Source organism: Branchiostoma belcheri, unplaced genomic scaffold (genome assembly GCF_001625305.1).
Source record: "Branchiostoma belcheri isolate BF01 breed outbred unplaced genomic scaffold, Haploidv18h27 scaffold73, whole genome shotgun sequence".
In the NCBI taxonomy this organism is placed as follows: domain Eukaryota; kingdom Metazoa; phylum Chordata; class Leptocardii; order Amphioxiformes; family Branchiostomatidae; genus Branchiostoma; species Branchiostoma belcheri.
In genome coordinates, this window is record NW_017804387.1 from 174,189 (window position 1) to 194,306 (window position 20,118).

General features: G+C 42.1%; 1 protein-coding gene and 1 long non-coding RNA gene across 2 annotated transcripts; both read left to right on the forward strand.

Annotated features, from left to right (window-relative positions):
• Positions 1-4,034: 4,034 nt before the first annotated feature.
• On the forward strand, positions 4,035-19,176 carry LOC109485186. Its single transcript, XM_019788641.1, is given in 6 exon segments — positions 4,035-4,311; positions 12,224-12,379; positions 13,138-13,349; positions 13,597-13,698; positions 14,133-14,352; positions 18,838-19,176. Coding segments are annotated over 6 exon segments (1,179 nt in total). The 5' UTR covers positions 4,035-4,109; the 3' UTR covers positions 19,125-19,176.
• LOC109485189 lies at positions 5,637-7,504 on the forward strand. The gene is made up of 3 exons (XR_002141112.1): positions 5,637-5,787; positions 5,891-6,034; positions 6,561-7,504. It is a non-coding gene; the product is annotated as an uncharacterized LOC109485189 (long non-coding RNA).
• Positions 19,177-20,118: the final 942 nt, after the last annotated feature.

Consider the following 20,118-nt stretch of genomic DNA (forward strand, 5'->3'; position numbering starts at 1 on the left):
CTAGTCGTACGGGTCCAGCGCAGCGCGGCTTGTATTACTGCGCCCTTAGTCTATTACCGTGACGGGCTGGGGGCAACATTTCCGATTCAAAGAGGTTATTGTTGCTAACTGGTAAGGAGAGACTCGGGCACCACAAAACATGAATAGTATAGAATGGCATGGGTAATTGATAAACATGACCCGGATCAGATTCTTGTTTCACCTGCAGAGAGTTTCAAAGGTCGCTTCGGGTACTTGGGGAGTCTTCTTCAATAGGATCGCCTGATTATGGAAATCGGCACAGTAGGAAATGGCCCACATAAATATGTATTGAGCGGGGATTACACGAAATGAGACTGATTAATTGACACAAGTGCTGTGAAGCCTCTTGTCACTCGCAAATGGGAAGGTTTTTCTTCCGAGGTGAGAGTCCCTCCCGTGGGACACCCCGGGCCGAGGTGAGGGTTCCTCCCGTGGGACACCCCGGGCCGAGGTGAGGGTCCCTCCCGTGGGACACCCCGGGCCGAGGTGAGGGTCCCTCCCGTGGGATAACCCGGGGAATAAGGCGTGACTGTAGAAAACATACTGGAACTCTCCGACCCTGGGAAAATACCATATATAACAATAGGAATGCAATCATTATCAGAGAGTGATAGACCAACGTGTCTCGTTACACGGCTATGGGAGAGAAGGGGAGCTATTCCCGTCAAATTGAGGGTTAGGGGTCTTATGCGTTTGCAATGATCACAAAATTATTTTTTCAGTGTCCATCGTCTTATTGCAATGTGCATCACATCAAGGGTATTATACATTTTAAAGAATTTGGACATTAGAAATTTAACAAAACGACCAGAGTGGTTCTTACTAAAACTTTGTAAAAGCAGTATTTAACCTCCTTGGTAAAAGCAATGTCACGTCCTGGAAAAACTTACTTATGAAATGTCTAAATTGAACTATATTTTCCCTAGTTCAGAGGCCATATGATAGTAGTACTTTTGATACTGTCTTACCCCCACCGAAAGATCTGCTTGGAGATAATTACTACTACCCGCTGTTTTCTGGTAGCTACCGGGCTCTGATGATCTCTGATTGCTTGTCGATATCTGATTGCATGGGTCGTTTTGCTAATTAAATAAGCAACAGAATATGTCAACAAAAGTAATACCGATAGCAATGAGCCATAAGACAGAAATCAATTGCATAATTACTTGGATTCCCATAAAAAAGTCGCGAATTTACCCACAAAATGATGACTGCAATGATGCCATTAACATGACCAGTAGCTGAACTTAACAAATAACAACAAGTCAGTGGTGTTACTGATTGTTACAGTGATAAAAAATGGGAGGGCTCGCAGGTCAAAGGTAGATCAGTCAGTACTTTCCCCAAACATCTGCTTGCAGATTTCACCTATATAGTGCCCTACAGTCGGTTCATTTGAGCACGTCATTTGAATGCATTCCACCTCAAATAGTTCAAAATACAGAATTAGCACATCATTGTATTCCACCTGTAAGTACCACTCAGGAAGTGGAGGGGCCAAAATATTAAATATGGGTGTGTTTTAAAGCTGCAAAAAAAGATATCAGTCATGTTTACATTCTTGTATATTCTGGTGGTACCACAAAATGAGTGCGCCTCGTGTGGGCTGTCTTACCATAAATGTCAGAAATGTGAAATAATAGCACAAATACGTATGAAAATGACAATTTTTCCATAAAACATTTCATTTTTTGTTGCAAAAATGTTACATAATACTTAATGCAGGGGTACCAAGAGAGACTAGAAAGGCCAATATTTGCTTTGGAGCAAATACAGCGATGGGTTCACCACATTTTACGACATGGCAGGGAAAGAATGAGAAACAGAAGGGAAAACAATGATTTACATTGATATAACTATAATATGAAGTAACATACAACTAAAACAACAGTTGGATAGCTATTCCCTACTTTATTGGTTAGGATTTTTAATTGCATAATGCAAACTGTTGATTTTCAAAATAAAAAAAAAACGTTCATGCCCCGCATTCCAATGCTGGAGCAGGAAAGCTTGAAATACCTACCAAAACACTTGAATACAGACATACTGTTAGTATGGAAATGCTCTGTGCAGGTGTTAATCAAGTTAAATCCCAACAGCCAATCAGCAAGAAATGCTCTGTGCAGGTGGAAATGCTCTGTGCAGGTGTTAATCAAGTTAAATCCCAACAGCCAATCAGCAAGAAGAATAGAGGAAAGCTGCATGCCTATTGGTTGATGCCCTGCATTCCATTGTGATGACTCATGCCCAACTCATGCCCAAACGTGGTACACTAACACAGTAATACATTTGCTATAACACAGCCAAAAAACTCAAATAAAACCATTATAAAAGCCCGTATCACAAAAATTCAAAAAACGCCTAGGGGTATTTGCCCACTGTACCTCCATACCAAATTTCAGGACCTTGGGCCCTAAAATGAAGAAGCTGAATCCATTTAAAAAAATGGCAGGAGGAGAAGAAGAAGAAGAAGAAGAAACATCAGAAAAAGCAATATGGGTTCACCACCACTTCGTGGTGTGGTGAACCCATAAAAAAAATAACGTAAGAAAACGGGGTGACGCCTTGACACGTTGCGTTTGGTCCTAAAAAATAACAAGAAAAACGCAGCAACAACAACGTGTGTTATTCCACAGGAAATGCCACCTCACAAAATAAATGACCCTGTCCTTATAAAGCTTACTTTAGTCCAGTTGACAGTCTGAACTACTGCAGGCACAGAAATCAAAGACTAAATATTCTGTTAGTATACTCAAGGAGGTTTAAATTTAACCTTCTTGGTATACTCAGTACTTGCTGTAAAGGCAGGTACGGATTCGAACATCTAGAGATGGTGAGTGTTCAATGCGTCACTCAGCGAGGAAAGGGATCACAATCTATATAAGCTTATCGAATGGATTTCTTTGCTTGAATTCCTCTTTCCGCAGATACGTGCATTACTTTATAACAGCCACAGCGCATCGACCTAGTCTGCACACATGTTAGTAATCACACACTACTCCCACACTTTGATTAGCTTGGATGTTTGCTGGATTTGCTGCGCCAACTGTCTGAACAGTAACAGTGAGGGGTGTTCAGATTTCAAAAGTTCTTTAATGATAGGTCAAGGTTATCAGATGCAACTCATCAAGGTGCCCTACAGTGTCAGTGTTGAAGTGCAGCGTTATCACATTTACATGTACGAAAGTGGAGACGACAGGTGCCTTTTCTCTGATTTGCTCTTTGGACTGAGTAAAAAAAGAAGCGTTTTGGCACCGAATCAAAAATTGCTGTAATTTGCCGTCTGCTCAGCTGAGTTTTGTTTCCTGAAAGTATACGATTTGTATGACGCGTGTGACCTCTACCAGACTTCGAAAGCGGCTGGAAAGAGTAGAAATTGAGACAGATTTAAACGTGCCAGGGGCGTCGGTTCGATAAGGAGTACATTTGTCGGGAGGCATGTTATCTGTCTATTTGGCCAATTTCTACTTTCCAGCCTGGTACGAGCTATGGCTTGTGTGCTGCGAAGTTCGAGACTGTTTTCAAAGGTCTCATCTATTACATCGTGGCTCACCATGATATCTAAGGACCAAGTAAAAACGGCCGGAAAATTGACATTTTGTTTAAGATTAAACGGCCAAAAATACTAAATAATGGGGCTTTAGTTCTCTGTGTTCTGTTCCCCAAAACTGCAGTCATACTATGTATTCAACACGTCTAAATTGTTCACCAGGCACGGAGAGAGCTATCACTATAGTATCGCTGACATCGCTTCTCAGTTGGTACGTGTCAGTGAAGTATCATTTCTCTTGGCTGGACTAGACATGTACACATTGTTTTGATTTTGGTCTATCTGAAAGTAATATACATCGTTCATGATTATGATTACTAACATGTATAAAATTAAAGACAAAAAGAGCCGAAAAGACCATTCATTAGCAGCAAAGTATTATGAATATATATATAGAATCCAAAAACAAGCGCCAAACCCACAGCCTTTCCAAGTACCGGCTGATGGTTACTCAGGTGCGGTCTTTATTTTGTTAAACATTAACCATTGAGTAGGCAGCATACCTGTCGTAGCCTTATCTTAACAACAGTCTTCAAGAATGGCAGACGGACGGGCAGCCATGTTGTTTTTGGTAGTAGTGCATCTTGTGATAGCCCTAGGGGGTGGGGAAGAGGTGTATTCAGCCCCCGGGGGTGACGGGATGACTGACCTAACGTGTTCGGACGACATTGGGAATAAGTTTAAGGATGGAGACACCGTGTGGCTTGACTTTGGGTCCAGAAAGTGCGTGTGCGCGAAAGGTAAGTAGGACGCCGTCATTGCCAGCCCTTGAATCGTGCTGGGCTTTTATAGTTTCACATGTAAGCGATTTGCAGCCATGGGAAGGCATCCAACTATGTGACAATTGTTCGTTCAACGGTCACTAGATATGCTAGACATATAATATACAGCCATTCGCCGTCACGTCCGTACAGAGAGCAGACACCGAGCAATGCCGAGATCGAGTGGACTCTCGTCCAAGAATACTGCGTCATCGGTTGCCATAGCGACGATCTGCAGCTGTTGTTGGTACGACCCATGAAATAAAAGGACGTTACAAGACCAGACCGGGTAGAAAAATAATATCCGAAGAACACCCAGAACGCCGTGTTTTGACTGCTCGGGGGAACTTGTAAAAAAAGGATTATATTAGCTGATCTAAACCATGGCCTGGAGTTGAGATTTGGGGTGGAAAGTTTCTCAAATAAACCACAAAAGGAACGTGTGTCCTATTATGTGACGCACGCCATTTTCAGACGAACAAGTGCATGGTACCCGATGATATTTTCTTTGCCAAGTCTAAAAGAGTGCCTTTCACCGTGACTGGTGTTCCCGAAAGCCCACGTAAGACTTGTAATCTCCGTCTGTTTATAAATTCCTTACCCTCTCCCACATGTGTTTATTCCAGCAACAACAAATCGATTTAGGAGGCCTTTGAGTTGTTGACATTCAATTTGTCTTGCCGGGTTTGCTATATTTACAGTGGCAGTGAAGCGTTTAAACCATTTCAGTTCAAACTGATTCCTATCATCGTGCCATAACCTACAACCTCTCGGAACGATTTACCTGCACACTGCGGGAGTCTTTCAAGAAGGATCAAAGGATGGAGAGAGGGAAGGAGAGAGGAAAGGACGAATTTTCCCGTTTATAACCGATTTTAAATATTATAGTTTGCCCGGGGATATTTCCGTTTGAACCGGCGTATATAGAACATAAAATCATATTTCCTTCAGAAATAAAGTCGCCGCACATGTATTCTCTCTTTCACACAATAATCGAGCGCTATGACATGTTGCTGTTTTGACTTCTGGCGAAGGCAATAAAGGTTTAAAAGTGACTGTCATACTCATAGTTTGGGTCATTTCATTAAACTGCAATAATTTTTCTATTCGTCATGCATTTATATAGAATTTCAACCGTGAACAAGTCTCCACCAGGCTAAAAAAAACGCGGGTTCAAAAGCAGTCAAATTTAGCCACGTACGGTAGAGTTCATTTCCCAACTATTTTCCCTTGTTTTACCGAATTCTACGATCCGTTCCCCCGTAGGAAGGAACTAAGTAATGTGTCAGTCCTGTCCTGATTGCAGGTGTTTCGGCCATGTTATTTACAACTCCCCTATCCTCCCGGTTATTATAGATCCTCCCCTATTTACGGATCTGCCAGTGACCGTGTCAAAGTAGGCCGGAGGAGTCAGGTTACATGTCTGTCTGACGGGAGGGGCGATCCACTGACGAGGTGGGAGGGAGTTTACTGACCTATATTTATTTTTCCTGAGCTTGACGGATCAGAATTTGAAAGATTCGTGACGTGTCAAGGCTAATCTGTACATTTTGTCCAGGTAAGCTGACCGGTTGCAGCGCCGCCTATGAGTGTCCTCCCGTCCCGAAAGACTGTGTGGAGACACGGGACATCCCGGACTACTGCACCGTCTGCACCAAAAGGGGCTGCAAATCTCCCACCAAGGGCAAATATCTCAGTATAGGTATGACTTATAAAGGAATGGCTCAGTTTTTCCCCTTTCCTGTCTGTGTCTCTCTCTTTCTATCTTTTTAAGACGACATTTCTTAATGCAATTTCAGGACAGAAATCAATTTTCTGGTCTTGGTTTAATAATATAGTAAGTTGAATCAATTTTATCCCATAGTATACTGATATCTGTGAGGCAAAAATGCAATGTCGGAAAATGGTTACTTGTTTTGTATCGTAGGCTGGTTCTAGCTATTTATGGGTGGTACCCAAAAAATAAACGACGCCTCGCGTATAGGTTGTTTTATGCTATTTCAAACGCTTCAAGTATCAAACAATGACGAAGATGTGCTATAAGAAATGGCAGTAACAGTTAATATGAAAAAGATTTTCTCATCCAGAATATTTTAGTTTTTGCCGCCCTTGGATGCCCGGTTAGTTAACTTTTGTTTCTTTCCAATTCATCCGTATCCTTTCAGCAGTGCTGTTCAAGTTCATCTAATCCACCCTGCCCACATGCTCGCTCTATCTGTTTCATGCAGGCGAGACGCACATCCAGGAAAAGGCTTGTCTGAGATGTGAGTGTGTGGAAGGCGGCACGCTGCAGTGCAGCGACATGCCGGGGTGTTCCTGAGATCGACACACAACTGGGAAAGACTGACACCTGGCGAAAGTTTTCAAAACTGCTGTAGTTTCGTCGATATAGGCGGAACCCTCGACATACTTATTCTTTACTGTCTGGTTAATCCCTTTCACATTAAACCTCAAGTTGACACTGTGAACAAACTGTCTACTAGTACTAGTATTCTATCCATACGCATATCTGTAACAAATAACAAAAATTAATGAACTTTCAAAAACGGTCTTTTCTCTCTTTTGTTCAATCAATGGCAACTGATGGCATCACTCGCGTTTTTAAGTTTTTGTGTCCTTCCTACCATGCACTTGCAGTGGCACTTGAGTCCTATCCTTACAGAATTCCCAATTGTATTTATAGTAAAATGACCAAGTACAAGGACTAGCCTGTCTCATTCATGACGTCGTCAAATGGGACATATAATTCTGGGGGACTCTGGGGGCTGTAGTAATAATGATAACTAGAGTTCCCCGCTCTCATACCTTCGCCAAATGATGTTAATCTTTATGAGTGACAAATTATAGATTATTTCCCCTGATTTAACAAATAGGATCCTCATTTTCATGAATTATATCAGTTTATCATATTCTCAACCAAAAGACAGCCTTATCTTAACAAACACTGCCATCCTAGCATTTCCTCATTTATTATGCAAATGAGGCCCTGATTTGAATACATGTTTAATGATGTTCATCTTCACTGAACTTTCAAATACCCCAAGTATGTAATTCCAGGCACTTATCATTACATAATTATAATTTTTTATTAATTATGCAAATTATGTCTTCATTTACTGCTTGTATACGCTAGTCAAGAACATGTGGAAATACATGTATACGGTGAAGTCTATTCTATTATGACTCATCTGTGATGTGGATTTCTGAGAATGCATAGGCGATGGATTACGGTGACCTACATGCATGCCTGACACAGGAAACCGCTGTAACCTCCTCTGTCGGATAGCCTGGAAGCTACTAGGAGGTTTAAAAAATTAGTCTTCGAAGGACATTTTTAGCTCCATGGTCATACAATGATGGCCGGTTGTACGATGGTCGACAGAAGAACGTGTTATCGCAGAGTGGAACTCACTGTCACCAAGTACAGTAGGGGCATTGTCAATAGATAGCTTTAAACAAAGTCTAGAGCTAGAAGTTCAAGGGTTAGGTGTAACAAGTCGATCGGTGTAATATAGTCAGCTGCCGCCGCGCCGCGTGCCTGCGAAGCTAATGTGTTACGCCGAAAGGCGGTTATACCGGCTATACAGATACAGATACACTTGAACAAATCTGGGCATGTGCATACATGTACATGTACGGTATACATGTGGCAGAGGCATCAGGAGGTTGAATTTGACCACCATATAACACAAAGAAGAAGAAGAAACGTCCATCCGGTCGGAGGCCTGCAGAGGTAGCCTGGTTACCAAACCTATTATAGCTCCCGAGTCCTACATCCTCTCCGCAAAAGAGAGGATGTAGGACTCGGGAGCTATAATAGGTTTGGTAACCAGGCTACTGCAGAGGAGGCTACCGCCACCTTGGCCACTGGGAGCACCGTGCCTAGCTCTGCCAATGACGTCAGCCTACCCCATGGCCCCCATATTTGGCAAGTATTTATCAGGTGTTAGAAATGTACTCGGAGACAGTAATTGGATTCAGACGCTTGTGAGAGACTTCCTGGCCTGAAGCAGGTAAACAAGGTTGACTTCTCGGTATCATCAGACTTCAGGGCCGGAGACGCGTCAAGAGTACAGGTAAAGGGCGAGACTAGATCGTGACATACTGAGTAGTGGTACGTACAGAATCTTACATGCGTGTATGTAACGTTACGTCAGCAGATTTCCTTGCTGGTTTGATATGTTGTGCTTTTTGATATGTTTTGGTCCGATAAGTCACACCACGTAAATGCAACAACGCTACTTGACACGTGTAGGTTTGTAATGTCATTTGATGTAAAAAGTGTTCTTATTCGATTATTTGACCCAAACTGGTGACAGCGCGATTTGCAACCTACTGTGCTCGATTTCACACAGGATTTAGTAGATTTGATGACATTGAGCTACAGATTGAACAATCACACTATCGAGACAAAGAATCAAGAATCCTCAATGAGGCAAATGCATAACTAAGACGCGTTTTGTTTGTATTTTTGCTCGTTTTGTACCGTGACCAGTAGTGGTGTGTTTTTCTATGGGTGTCTCGTCTTGTTGGGTTCAGACATATATACGCTATTATGCGCTGTACACATTTACTTCGAGATAAGCGTAATCCAAGTAGCGAAATTCACTATCTAACCAACCATGTCTGATCAGTACCAAAACCCAAATGATATATCGTAAGCCATACGTTACATACTTGAGTGGACCTGATCATAGATTGGCACCGAACCATACGTGGATCTCGTGGAAGCGATGGACCTTCGCTGAAAGGTTAACACATCTTCCCAATGGTAGATTATCACTTCTGTGTCAGGGTTTTTATCCTCAGGCGACTTCACAACAGCGCCACGCCTCCAAAGTAAAGGTCCAACCCCCAGCTCAGCTTCTCGTGACCTAGCCTTCTGTGCAGGCCTCCGGGCGGGTGGGAGTTTTGATACTGCCTTTTGTAGTTGAATTTTTAACGCAGGAGGCCTAGCCTCTACCAAGCTTTTGGAAGCAGCTAGAAAGAGCTAATCTGAGGAATTAGCCAAAGAGATAACGTGTCAGAGGAGTTGGTACGCTAAACAGTACAGTTTGCCGCTCCCAAACTGTACCGACATGTTCTTCAGAGGCTGTGTCCGACCGCTTTCAGAAGCCTGGTAGAGGCTACCCAAACCCACAGCTAACCATTCCCCTTTTCCTGTGACAGGCTTTTAACCTATTATTTATAATGATAAAACAACATGTACTTAGTTCTTATAGTTTCCCCAACCAATCAGCGTGGAGAACGCATTGACCTTTTCTACAATGGGGGCGTATCTAGTGGAAACATCACCGCAATTTTGCCAGAGTCCGACTGGGGGAGAAATTGGTTGTTCCAAGGAGGTTTAAAATCAAAGGCACCCCGTGGATAGGTGGAATCAGGTATCTAGTGAATGCAGAGGTGAGCCCGGGTGGCGGCTTGCCGTAAGTAAACAACTTCAAGTTTAAAAGCAAATCTAGCTGACTGTGGTTCATTTTTTTGTGGTTCTCACAGAGATTTTTGTGTTTTTCACGGTCGGATGCTGAGAAAGACCATGGGGAGACAAATGTCCAGACAACGCCTCTGCCTTGTGACGGTCCTGATGTGGGGAGTGCTGGGCGCGCTGGTTGAGGGCCAGGGGAGGCCGTGTATCTCGACCGGTGGTATCCCAGCACAGGAGGGCGAAACGGTCTACGTCGACTTCGGCTCGAAGAAATGTGTTTGTAGACAAGGTAAGAAAGATGTTGTCGACATATTTAAGTTATAAATCAAAATGAGAAAGCAGACCACCTACGACGAAGGACGCATGTCGCCTGGACCATGTAAATATTTGTGGAAACCCGGGGCGGAAAGATTTATCACTTGGCACAGGATGAGTAAGCGATGTTCCCAGCACAAAGTTAGAACTACTAAAACTGTATCCACCATACTAACAACGCGAATTCGAAATCAGTACAATTTAGCCAAGTACGGAGAAATATTAGCAAGGAGAAAATAAACCTCCCGTCGACTGACTCTACTAGTGAATTTATTATTTGCCATTTTTGCCGAATTCAGGCTACCATCCCGCGTATCCCGCGTATCCCCATAGGAAGGTCTTAGCCTCTACCAGGATTCGGGAAGTAGCTGGATAAAAGAGTAGACATTGGCCAAAATAGACAGATAACATACTGGGGAGTACAGTCTGTCGCAGGCTTGATAGAGGCTAGGAAGGCCTGCATGGTTGAGGCTTACTACTAACCCACTCGACAACTTGCTTCTTCTTCAGTTGGAGCAATATCAGTCTATTTGCTTCACTTCTACTTTTTCTTCTTTTATTCTAAGTTCCCACTCAGACCTCGGACCCTCATTCAACTTGATAAAAAGGGAACTTGTCCGTATCATCACACGTTTTTACACAGTCAGATAATCATATCTCTTTACAAATGGCGATAGTCTGTTTGTGTGCCAGAGAAAGGGACCAAACAGGCGAGATCGCGAAGTTGTGTGGATGATAAATTCCAGACACAAGACACAAACAATCGGCTACGATCAGCCAAGAAAAGCGACCTGTGTCAGGTCTTAAACCTAAGACCAGGTGTTCTTGTTTAAGACGGTGTTCTGGGTTGTGGATTACTGGCACCCCTCAGATCTTCATAGGTCTGCAGAGGACGTCATCCAGAAAAATTACTCGGTGTGGCCTAACTTTGACCCAGTGTTGACGTCACACTTCAGAGACGCCGCACGATAAATCTGGGTCAGCCTTCTGAGGAAGACCAGAGTGACTGAGAGAGCGATTTCTCTTGCACAAGTTTTAACTCTGAACATGTATATGACTACCAACAGAGATGATCACAGTTGAACTTTCAAGATATCACATCAAAACACGTTGTGTCGCTCGCAAAAGCTATCCGGAAAGTAATGTTCATTTATATAGACTACTACTATTCCTCGTAGTCGGTAATGATGTATCGATCCTAAGAAAGTAACTTACTTGGTCAGGGCTCGAAATACTGGGTGTATTGTATAGTAGTTAAAAAATAATACTAGAAAGGCCGACATTTGCTTTGGAGCAAATTCAGCATGACTTCACCACATTTCACGACATGGCAGGGAAAGAAGGAGAAATACAAGGGAAAACAATTCTTTACATTGATATAACTATAGTATGAAGTGACAACAGTTGGATAGCTATCCCTTACATTATTAGTTGGGATTTTTAATTGCATAATGCAAACTGTTGATTTTCAAGACAAAAAGAAGCGTTTGTGCCCCGCGTTCCAATGCTGGAGCAGGAAAGCTTGATATACCTACCAAAACACTTGAATAAAGTTCATGCTGTCAATATAGCATGGCTTTGTACAGGTGTTAATTGAGTTAACCCAATCAGATCCGAACAGTCAATCAGCGAGGAGAATAGAGGAAAGCTGCATGCCTATTGGTTGCCTGCTCTACATGCCATTCTGATGACTCATGCCCAGATATGGTAACACACTGCTATAGAACATGTAGTATAACACAGCCAAAAAGCTCAAATATAACCATTCTAAAAGCCTGTATCACAAAAATGAAAAAAAAACGCCTGGGGGGGGGGCTATTTGTCTACTCTACCTTCATGCCAAATTTTATGTTATTTGGTCCAAAAATGAAGTTGAATGAGTTGAATCAATTTAAAGAAATGGCAGGAGAAGGAGAAGAAACGTGAGGTCATAACAGTTATTGTTATAGTACTTGTCTTGAAATGAAACATTATTATAGTTTTTGCAGACATTCTACTTACTTTATCTTAGATGGTGCACCTAAAATATTTTTGTGCACCCAATTTTTTAGGGTGCACCTATTCCCAAAAGTTCGAGCCCTGACTCAATATACATATATTGCTTTATACTAACTTGACTTGTTGGTATTTCATCACCATGGAAACCTGCAGGCATTTTGAGGGACTGTGTTGCTGCCTATGACTGTCCCACCCTACCGGACGACTGTGTTGATCTCCAGCAAGTTGCCGACTATGCCTGTAACCAAGGAAAGATGTGCATGGAGCGGGGCTGTAAGGTACCCGGTACTGGGCAGATCATACGGATAGGTGTGTTCTTTATTCTCATGATGTAGTCAAATTTAATAGATAAAGACGCCAATAACAAGTTGTTATAACAAGATTCATGGTCATCTCCACACTTGTGAATGAATGAATGAATGAATGAATGAATGTATGAATGAATGAATGAATGAATGAATGAATGAATGAATGAATGAATGAATGAATGAATGAATGAATGAATGAATGAATGAATGAATGAATGAATGAATGAATGAATGAATGAATGAATGAATGAATGAATGAATGAATGAATGAATGAATGGTTTATTTACATCACTTTTTGCAGACAGTACAGTACAGTAGCAGCCTTCACCGGCTGAAATGAAGTATGATTTCATGATCGATTGTGATCGAAAATAAACACAAAGCAATAAAGACAAACACATAAGTTAAAAATCACGAATCTTACAGAGTGCCCGTCTAAATGCTCATTTACGGCGCTATGTAGTCAGTGTACGTGTAAGGCAGTGTGCACTTGCCATATCTGGTTCTTCTATATTTGAATTGCGTTCTACGTTTGAAATTGGTCAAGACCTAAGATTCTTGCTATAACGACTTGGCGACAACCGCTTCGAAAAAGTCGCGGAGCTCAACAAAGAGGTAGCAAACTTATAATATAAGTTAATAATTCGTACATAATTCGCATCGTCTGTTGCATACAGATGGGAGTGTGTCTGCAGACAAAGACCACGTCATTAGACCGAGGTAACAACGTGTATCACTGTAAATTCTTTCCACTTCAGGGCAACAATCTGGAGGCTGCACGTGTGTAGAGGGCGGTCAGCTGGATTGTCAGCGTCAGCCGGTGTACCCGTATCCGAGGCCTGTACAACCAGCACCTGTATATCCAGCACCTGTACAACCAGCACCTGTACAACCAGCACCTGTATATCCAGCACCTGTACAACCAGCACCTGTACAACCAGCACCTGTACAACCAGTGCCTGCACAACCGGTATATGTTCAACCTTTGCCTTTTAAAAAGTTGGCACTGCGATGCATATACAAGTATTAGTAGACAGTAAATAATTATTTTAAAAAAATAAATATACACATAAAGCCGGTTTTGCACAAGGAAAATCCCAACTAAAGCATTCAGTTTTATCTACATACATTGTAGACACAGTATACTGAGTGTACTACAAATCGTACGTCTTTTTATCGACTGGTAACATCACCTCAACATTCGCTCCTCGCTGCAGGCTTGCGGGCCTTTTGGAAGTTGTAAGCTGTGCACCACGGACGCCCAGTGCGCTCGGTATGAGTACTGCGCCTATTCCAGCTTCTCCTCGGGCCAGTGTATGGTGAGTGTGGTGTGGGTCCCCGTGTGTTTTGTGCTGGACAATTCTCAATCTCACAATCCTTTGAGTCAATTTTGGACTTAGTAGTATTGTGTTAAAGGCATCCAATGCAATTTCATTGTGGCAAACCTGGATTGTCAAAGACAATTAATTTTCTGGTGATTCTTTAATGTAATAACTTGAATCAACCCTATCCCATAGCATACTGATATCTGTGAGGCAAAAAGGTGATGTCTCTGACGGAAAACGGTCGATTGCCGGTTTTGTATAGAAGGCTGGTTTTAGCTATTCATAGATGGTGCCCAAAAAAAGACGTATCACGTACCTTGTTTATTGATAAAAAATGTGCTAAGAGATGGCAGTAAATGTAAATAGACAGATTTCCTCATCCAGAAACCATGAAATTGCATTGAATGCCTTTGTTTTTCATCGTTAAGGGCCAGGACTGTTACAGTGACCTTGACTGTGAGGGCGGACGTTGTAATGGCGGTATGACGAGGCCGCGGATGCGCGGATGGTGCTCACTTCCTCCCGGCGGGGCGGCCTTCGCGGCGGCGCCTGTGGCCTATGCGGCACCTGGGCAGCTGGTTCAAGGTCTGCCGCCTCCTCCACGACCCTACTATCCGTGACAGGAAACAGGACGCGTCCGAAAATAGTGTCTCTGTCGTGATGAAGTGTCGAAATAGTACTTCTCAAGGTGTATTCAAAACGACAAATAGATGGTGAGAAACAAGGAGAAAGCAGGTGTGGGAAACAAGGAGAAAACAGAATATGGATCCGTCTTTTTTTTGGTGACGTTCACACACCCTGTCTTTCGAGCACCCTAAAAATTGTAACATTTATGATAAAAAAAATACGTTTCTTAGTGGCAAATGTGCAGATCTTGGCACGTTGATAACACCAAATCCGCCTGTATCGTCTTTGGCAGTGTTTGGACACAGTATGAACTCCACCGTACTGTGAGGAAAGTCGTGTGCCCCAAGAGCACAGCACGGGGCATCATGTCTGAGGGATCGAACCTGGGACCTCTTGGTTCCGAGCCGAACACTCTGACCATTAAACCTATAAGAATAATAAACAGACATGACGGTTACAAACGGCTTTTGGACTGAGCGAAGTAATATACCAATGTTTACACATGATTAATATGTTTAATATTTCACGTATTATCATCAATTATGTGTGTATAGACTTATGTTTAGAATTCGTTCACTTATGGGTACCCAACTTACAAAAACGTTAGCCATTGGCTGGATCGTCTTGTATGTACCCAAGAGGTTGCCAGGGTATTAAACGAAGTGGAAATTGAGTATGTGACTGCGCCTTGCTATGACATCGTACCCCCGCCGCAAAGTTATACATTTGACTCTTCCAGATTTACTCAAGAATGAACGTTTGTTTGTTTGTGCCTTTATTTATACTCGACATATATCTACAGATAGATCACCCCAACTTTGTAACGCCACTTATAAAAATATGTAGCATTAGATCCTTTATCTATTCAGTACTTACTTAGTAAGTTTTGAATTAAAGTTTCAGACTATACAAATAACATTGTTCATTGTCCATTATTACACGACATGTTTATCAACCAGTTGTAGTTTGTTTTGGTCTTTCAAAAAGATGATAATGTATGAATAAATGTGTGGATTTAAGCATTTCATTGAGTCAAATTTTGTTGACTTTGAAATTCGCTACTTACGTTATGTACCTTTTAAAAACCATCTCACTAAATTAGTACGCCCCTTTCGTCCCCCGTGGTACTCTTGTGGCCAAAGGTACACCTGCGCCCTTCTTACCCGGTTACGCATCGGTACCTGCAATCTTAACTATAGTCTTTTTAATCGTGCTTTGATTCTTAGCCCATCATGTATTTGTGGGTATCCCTGCGAATCCATTTCTCATTTTATATTACACTGCCCTTTGTTTACTCAGTTAAGAGCTGATTTTCTTAACAATCTCTCTGATTTAATCGGTCATTTGATTGATTTAGATGCCCTTTCAGAAAGTGCCAGGCTCCATCTTGTACTCAGGGGATCGTTTGCGATACCTTCTGAGTACAATGAAAAAATTATGTTACTTACTCAAGATTTTATAAGCGGCACTAAACGTTTTTTTGTTACATAGTATACTCTGTTTTGTTTGATCATATAACACTTCTCTTTAGATATATTACTGTATGTATGGGGTCTAGTTTCTCAGCGCACTACTTGTATGACCATTGTATTTATGTTAAATGTTAAGTGGGGCTGTAAAATAAGTTGTATAACTTGAGTTCAGCCCCACTTCGTCCTTGTCTTGTATTGCTTCATTCAATAAAAAATAAAAATAAAAAAATTTTGTTGCGTCTTTACGGCAACATGATGTATTTAAGAGTGGAATTTTGTTTTTGCAATATTTGACTCGATTATTGAATACTCGCGCTCGGGGAGTCGTCATGGGATGGACCAGGATGTACTACTGACTGTCTACATTTCGTTCATCAGGCCTGTTTTGGAATACGGCTCGCCTGTGTAGGGTACCGGTGCAATAGCTCAATTGGTATAGTGCTCGCTTTGTAACCGGGAGGTCGTGAGTTCAAACCCCGGCCGGGTCATACCAAAGACTTTAAAAATGGTACACACTTCTTTCTCTGCTTAGCACTCAGCACATAAGAGAAAGAGTGTGGGAAGGTCAAACACACAGCACTACCAGCGGACTAGCCCCCTGCTATAGTGCATTGCACAATTGTGTGTCGCCTAAGGGCTACGAAGTGGAGATGGGCACCACCCTCACACTTGGGCAAGAGCACGGGAGACCTTCTTCTCCTTCTGTGTAGGGTGGACTCCCAAAGACTCTATCAAACGACCTAGAAAAGGTTCAAAAACTCTGTTGCAAAATCATTGGCTTTGAACATCACCAGCTCCCCACGCTGCAGCCCAGACGACATGATGCCTCTCTACGTGAGCTGCAGCGGATCTTGAAGGACCCCACACATCCCTGCAGACAGTTCCTCCCCCCGGTAGTGGAAACACCCTAAAACCTTCGCCGCCGTGTGGGACTGAAACCACCTGTTAGCAAGTCGAACAGACACAAGAACTCATTTTGATATTTATCCCTAGAACTCTGTCGATGATGTAATGCCCGCAAAACTCTGTGTCTACGTTGTCGTTGTTGCTGTGTGCAGATTTTAATATTCTTGTATAATGTTTTATTGTTCTTAACGTTAATAATCTTTTAAACGAATTGTTCTTTTACAAATGTACATGTACTGTAAAATCAGCGCAATTTAGTCGTTATGACTACCAAGTTTATTGCACAATAAAGTTTGAAAGTCATGGGGGGGATGCTGGCACGGGAAGAACGGAAACGTGTCATGCACTCCAACGATCGTTCACGGGGTTCTGTTGAACAAAGAAAAACATTTCCGTTCCAACATGTATCTCTGTTATATGTCAACAAACGTGTACTACTACGTTTCTTAGTGGCAAAATGTGCAGATCATGGCACGTTGACAACACCAAATCTGTCTAGCCTTCGTAGCAGGCTTATAGAACTGGGACGGTTTGGTGGTCTTCAGCTGTTTTCTAAAAAAATGGGGGTAAAATCTGTTTGTATCGTCTCTGGCAGTGTTTGGACACAGTATCAACTGGGAAAAACGGAAACGTATCATGCACTCCAACGATCGTTCACGGGGTTCTGTTAATAAAAAAAAAAACAAAGAAAAACATTTCCGTTCCAACATGTATCTCTGTTATATGTGTCAACAAACGTGTACTACTACCCAGATGGCTGTGACTACTTATATAGGTCCAAAGAGTGTCCAATGTTTCAATCTACACTCCACAGCAGAAGACGACAACAAGAACCGATCGAGGTACGTTAAGGATGGAAGTTTGCCTGATCTTTAAAATTATTCTTTTGCAAATTTACATAATGTTTATCGCAACCCTAGATAGACCTGTTGCGTTTCTGGTTTCTTCGACACTGATTCTTCGTATTATTATCATTTAGTACAAATTGTCTTGTGCAATGTTTAGTACAAATGTGCAAAACTAAACAGTAAACAATGAAACACTTAAGTTCCAGTTAATAATGTAGCACTGTGTCATATAAGATCGGCACACCTCGGCTCTCAGCTAGTACTTTAATGGTCCGGACAGTAATGTTTGACTTGTAGTTGTTATTGCTAAATGGTGAGTTGAAGTTTCTGCCGAGATCTCACGGCAGTCATTATCAACAAACATACGAGACTGGTATCTTGACGTGGTCATTTTCCACGTCCAGTGCGACTACATATAGAACAACTAAAAGATGCCATAAATAAGCTGAAGTCATACATCTGCATTGAAAAATAATAGCTTGTTGACCACCCACATAATGCACCGTTTAGAAATGGTTTTAAAACACCACAAATGTATTTTTCGCACAAATTCCACAGAAACATTGCAAGATGAAGACCCTGTTGCTCCTTGCTACCTGTGTGATCCTGGGACAGGCCGCCCCAGGTAAAGTTGAACTATCAAACTATAGGTTGAACTGCTTAATATTTTACTGGAGCTAAAAAACTTCAGTGAGCCGTCATACACGCAGCTCAGCTATCTTAAAGGCATCCAATTTAATTTCAGGGCGAAAAAGCTGGATTTTGAAAGTCAGTTTTCTGGCTAATCTTTTAATGTAGTAAGCTGAATCAACCCTATCCCATAGCCTACTGATATGTGAGGAAAAAAGACGATGTCGCTGACAGAAAACCTTGCTTTTTTGTATCGTAGGTTGGTTCTAGCTATTTATGTGTGGTACCAAAAACATGGAATCCTCACGTAGTTTGTTTCTGGGCTATTTCAAATGCTTCAAGTATGAGATGATCGGACGTCGGACAAAAATTTGCTAAGAATTGACAGTAAATGACAGACTTTCAGACAAATTTCCTCAGACAGAATATTTTGTTTTACCGCCCTGAAATTGCATTGGATGCCTTTACTGTATGAATATATAATCAATATAATCAATATCCACCATAAGGAGAAAACCCGACAGGGTGTACATTCATGTCAAAGTAACTTATATTAGAAAAAAGGGGATGTTTTCTAGGTAACTTGAAATGACGCCCAGAAAGGAATCTACAATTCTACATGTACATTTATGTGTATCTCCCGTTTGAAGGCAACCGTCAACGCCGGCAATTCCTGCCCACTGTTCTCTGTCCGAACGGCCTGGCTGTTCAGAAGTTCGCCTTGCCCGACGGCAGCCTGTGTTTCTACCTCCCACCGGCCACCCTGTCCGTGTCCAGCCCGCTCCAGACCGGGCCTGACGCCTGTCCGGCCGTGGCGCACTGGCTGACCCTGGACTGGTGCGGCGACATGCGGCGCCAGTGCTACTGCTGTGACGAGGCCACCACTGCAGACGAGTGCCTCTTCTGTTACGATAATGACTGCGTCCCAACTGCTTAGAGAACTGGGAATCTTCAAAAATATCCCTAATAAAATACACTCATTTCACTGGTGTACTTGTTTTACAATTTTTTTAGAACCTACCTGTTGAACTATGCCAGAAACATGCAGTGTTTGAGCAATCTCAAAGCCAAGAAGTCTCACAGCGTAGAAGCTTATGAAGTTTAAATTGTAATAAATACCACACTTAGTCGAGATAAAGTAGTTTAGATACTGCGACATTGCCTTCAAGTTCAAGGTTTAGGCGAACACCACTATTATAACTAACAATATGCAATTATCTTTCCCTGTTGTATGTATGAAATTGTGAGAAACAATAAGGATACTTATCGTTACAATGTACAAATATGTACATCGTATTTGTTCACGGAGATCAATAGTCAAATAGATCGAACGCAAATATCATCTACAGTACATCTGGGAGGGAAGGGCGCAACGGAACCACCTGCGTTCTGATGAAACACCTCTAACTTATGAAGGGATTAAAGTTCAAGGCATCCAATGCAATTTCATCGCAACAAAATACTCTGGATAACGCAATCTGTCTGATATTGAAAGTTATTAACATTTTAGCACATCTTCGTCATCATTTTTTATACTTTGAAACAGCCCCCCAAAAAGCTACGCGAGGCGTCTGTTTAAAAGCCACGTGTACCATCCATAAATAGCTCGAGCCAGCCTATACTACCATACAAAACAAACTTTTTCCGTCAGCGATATCACACTTTGGCCTCACAGATACCAGTATGCTATTGGATAGGATTGATCGGACTTAGATCTAACGTTACTAAATTAAAAAAAAAAAAAGAAAAATGACTTTGAAAATCCAGTTTTGCTGCCCTGAACTTGCATTGGATGATTCTCAAGGGAGGCAGCCACAGATTCGCATGATTCTAGCACCATGTTCGTTAATCAAACAATATCCTACAAAGCAAGAGAAGTCATCTCATTCAACCCTAGACATGCTGAAGTCAGGATCATTCCAAGACTTCAA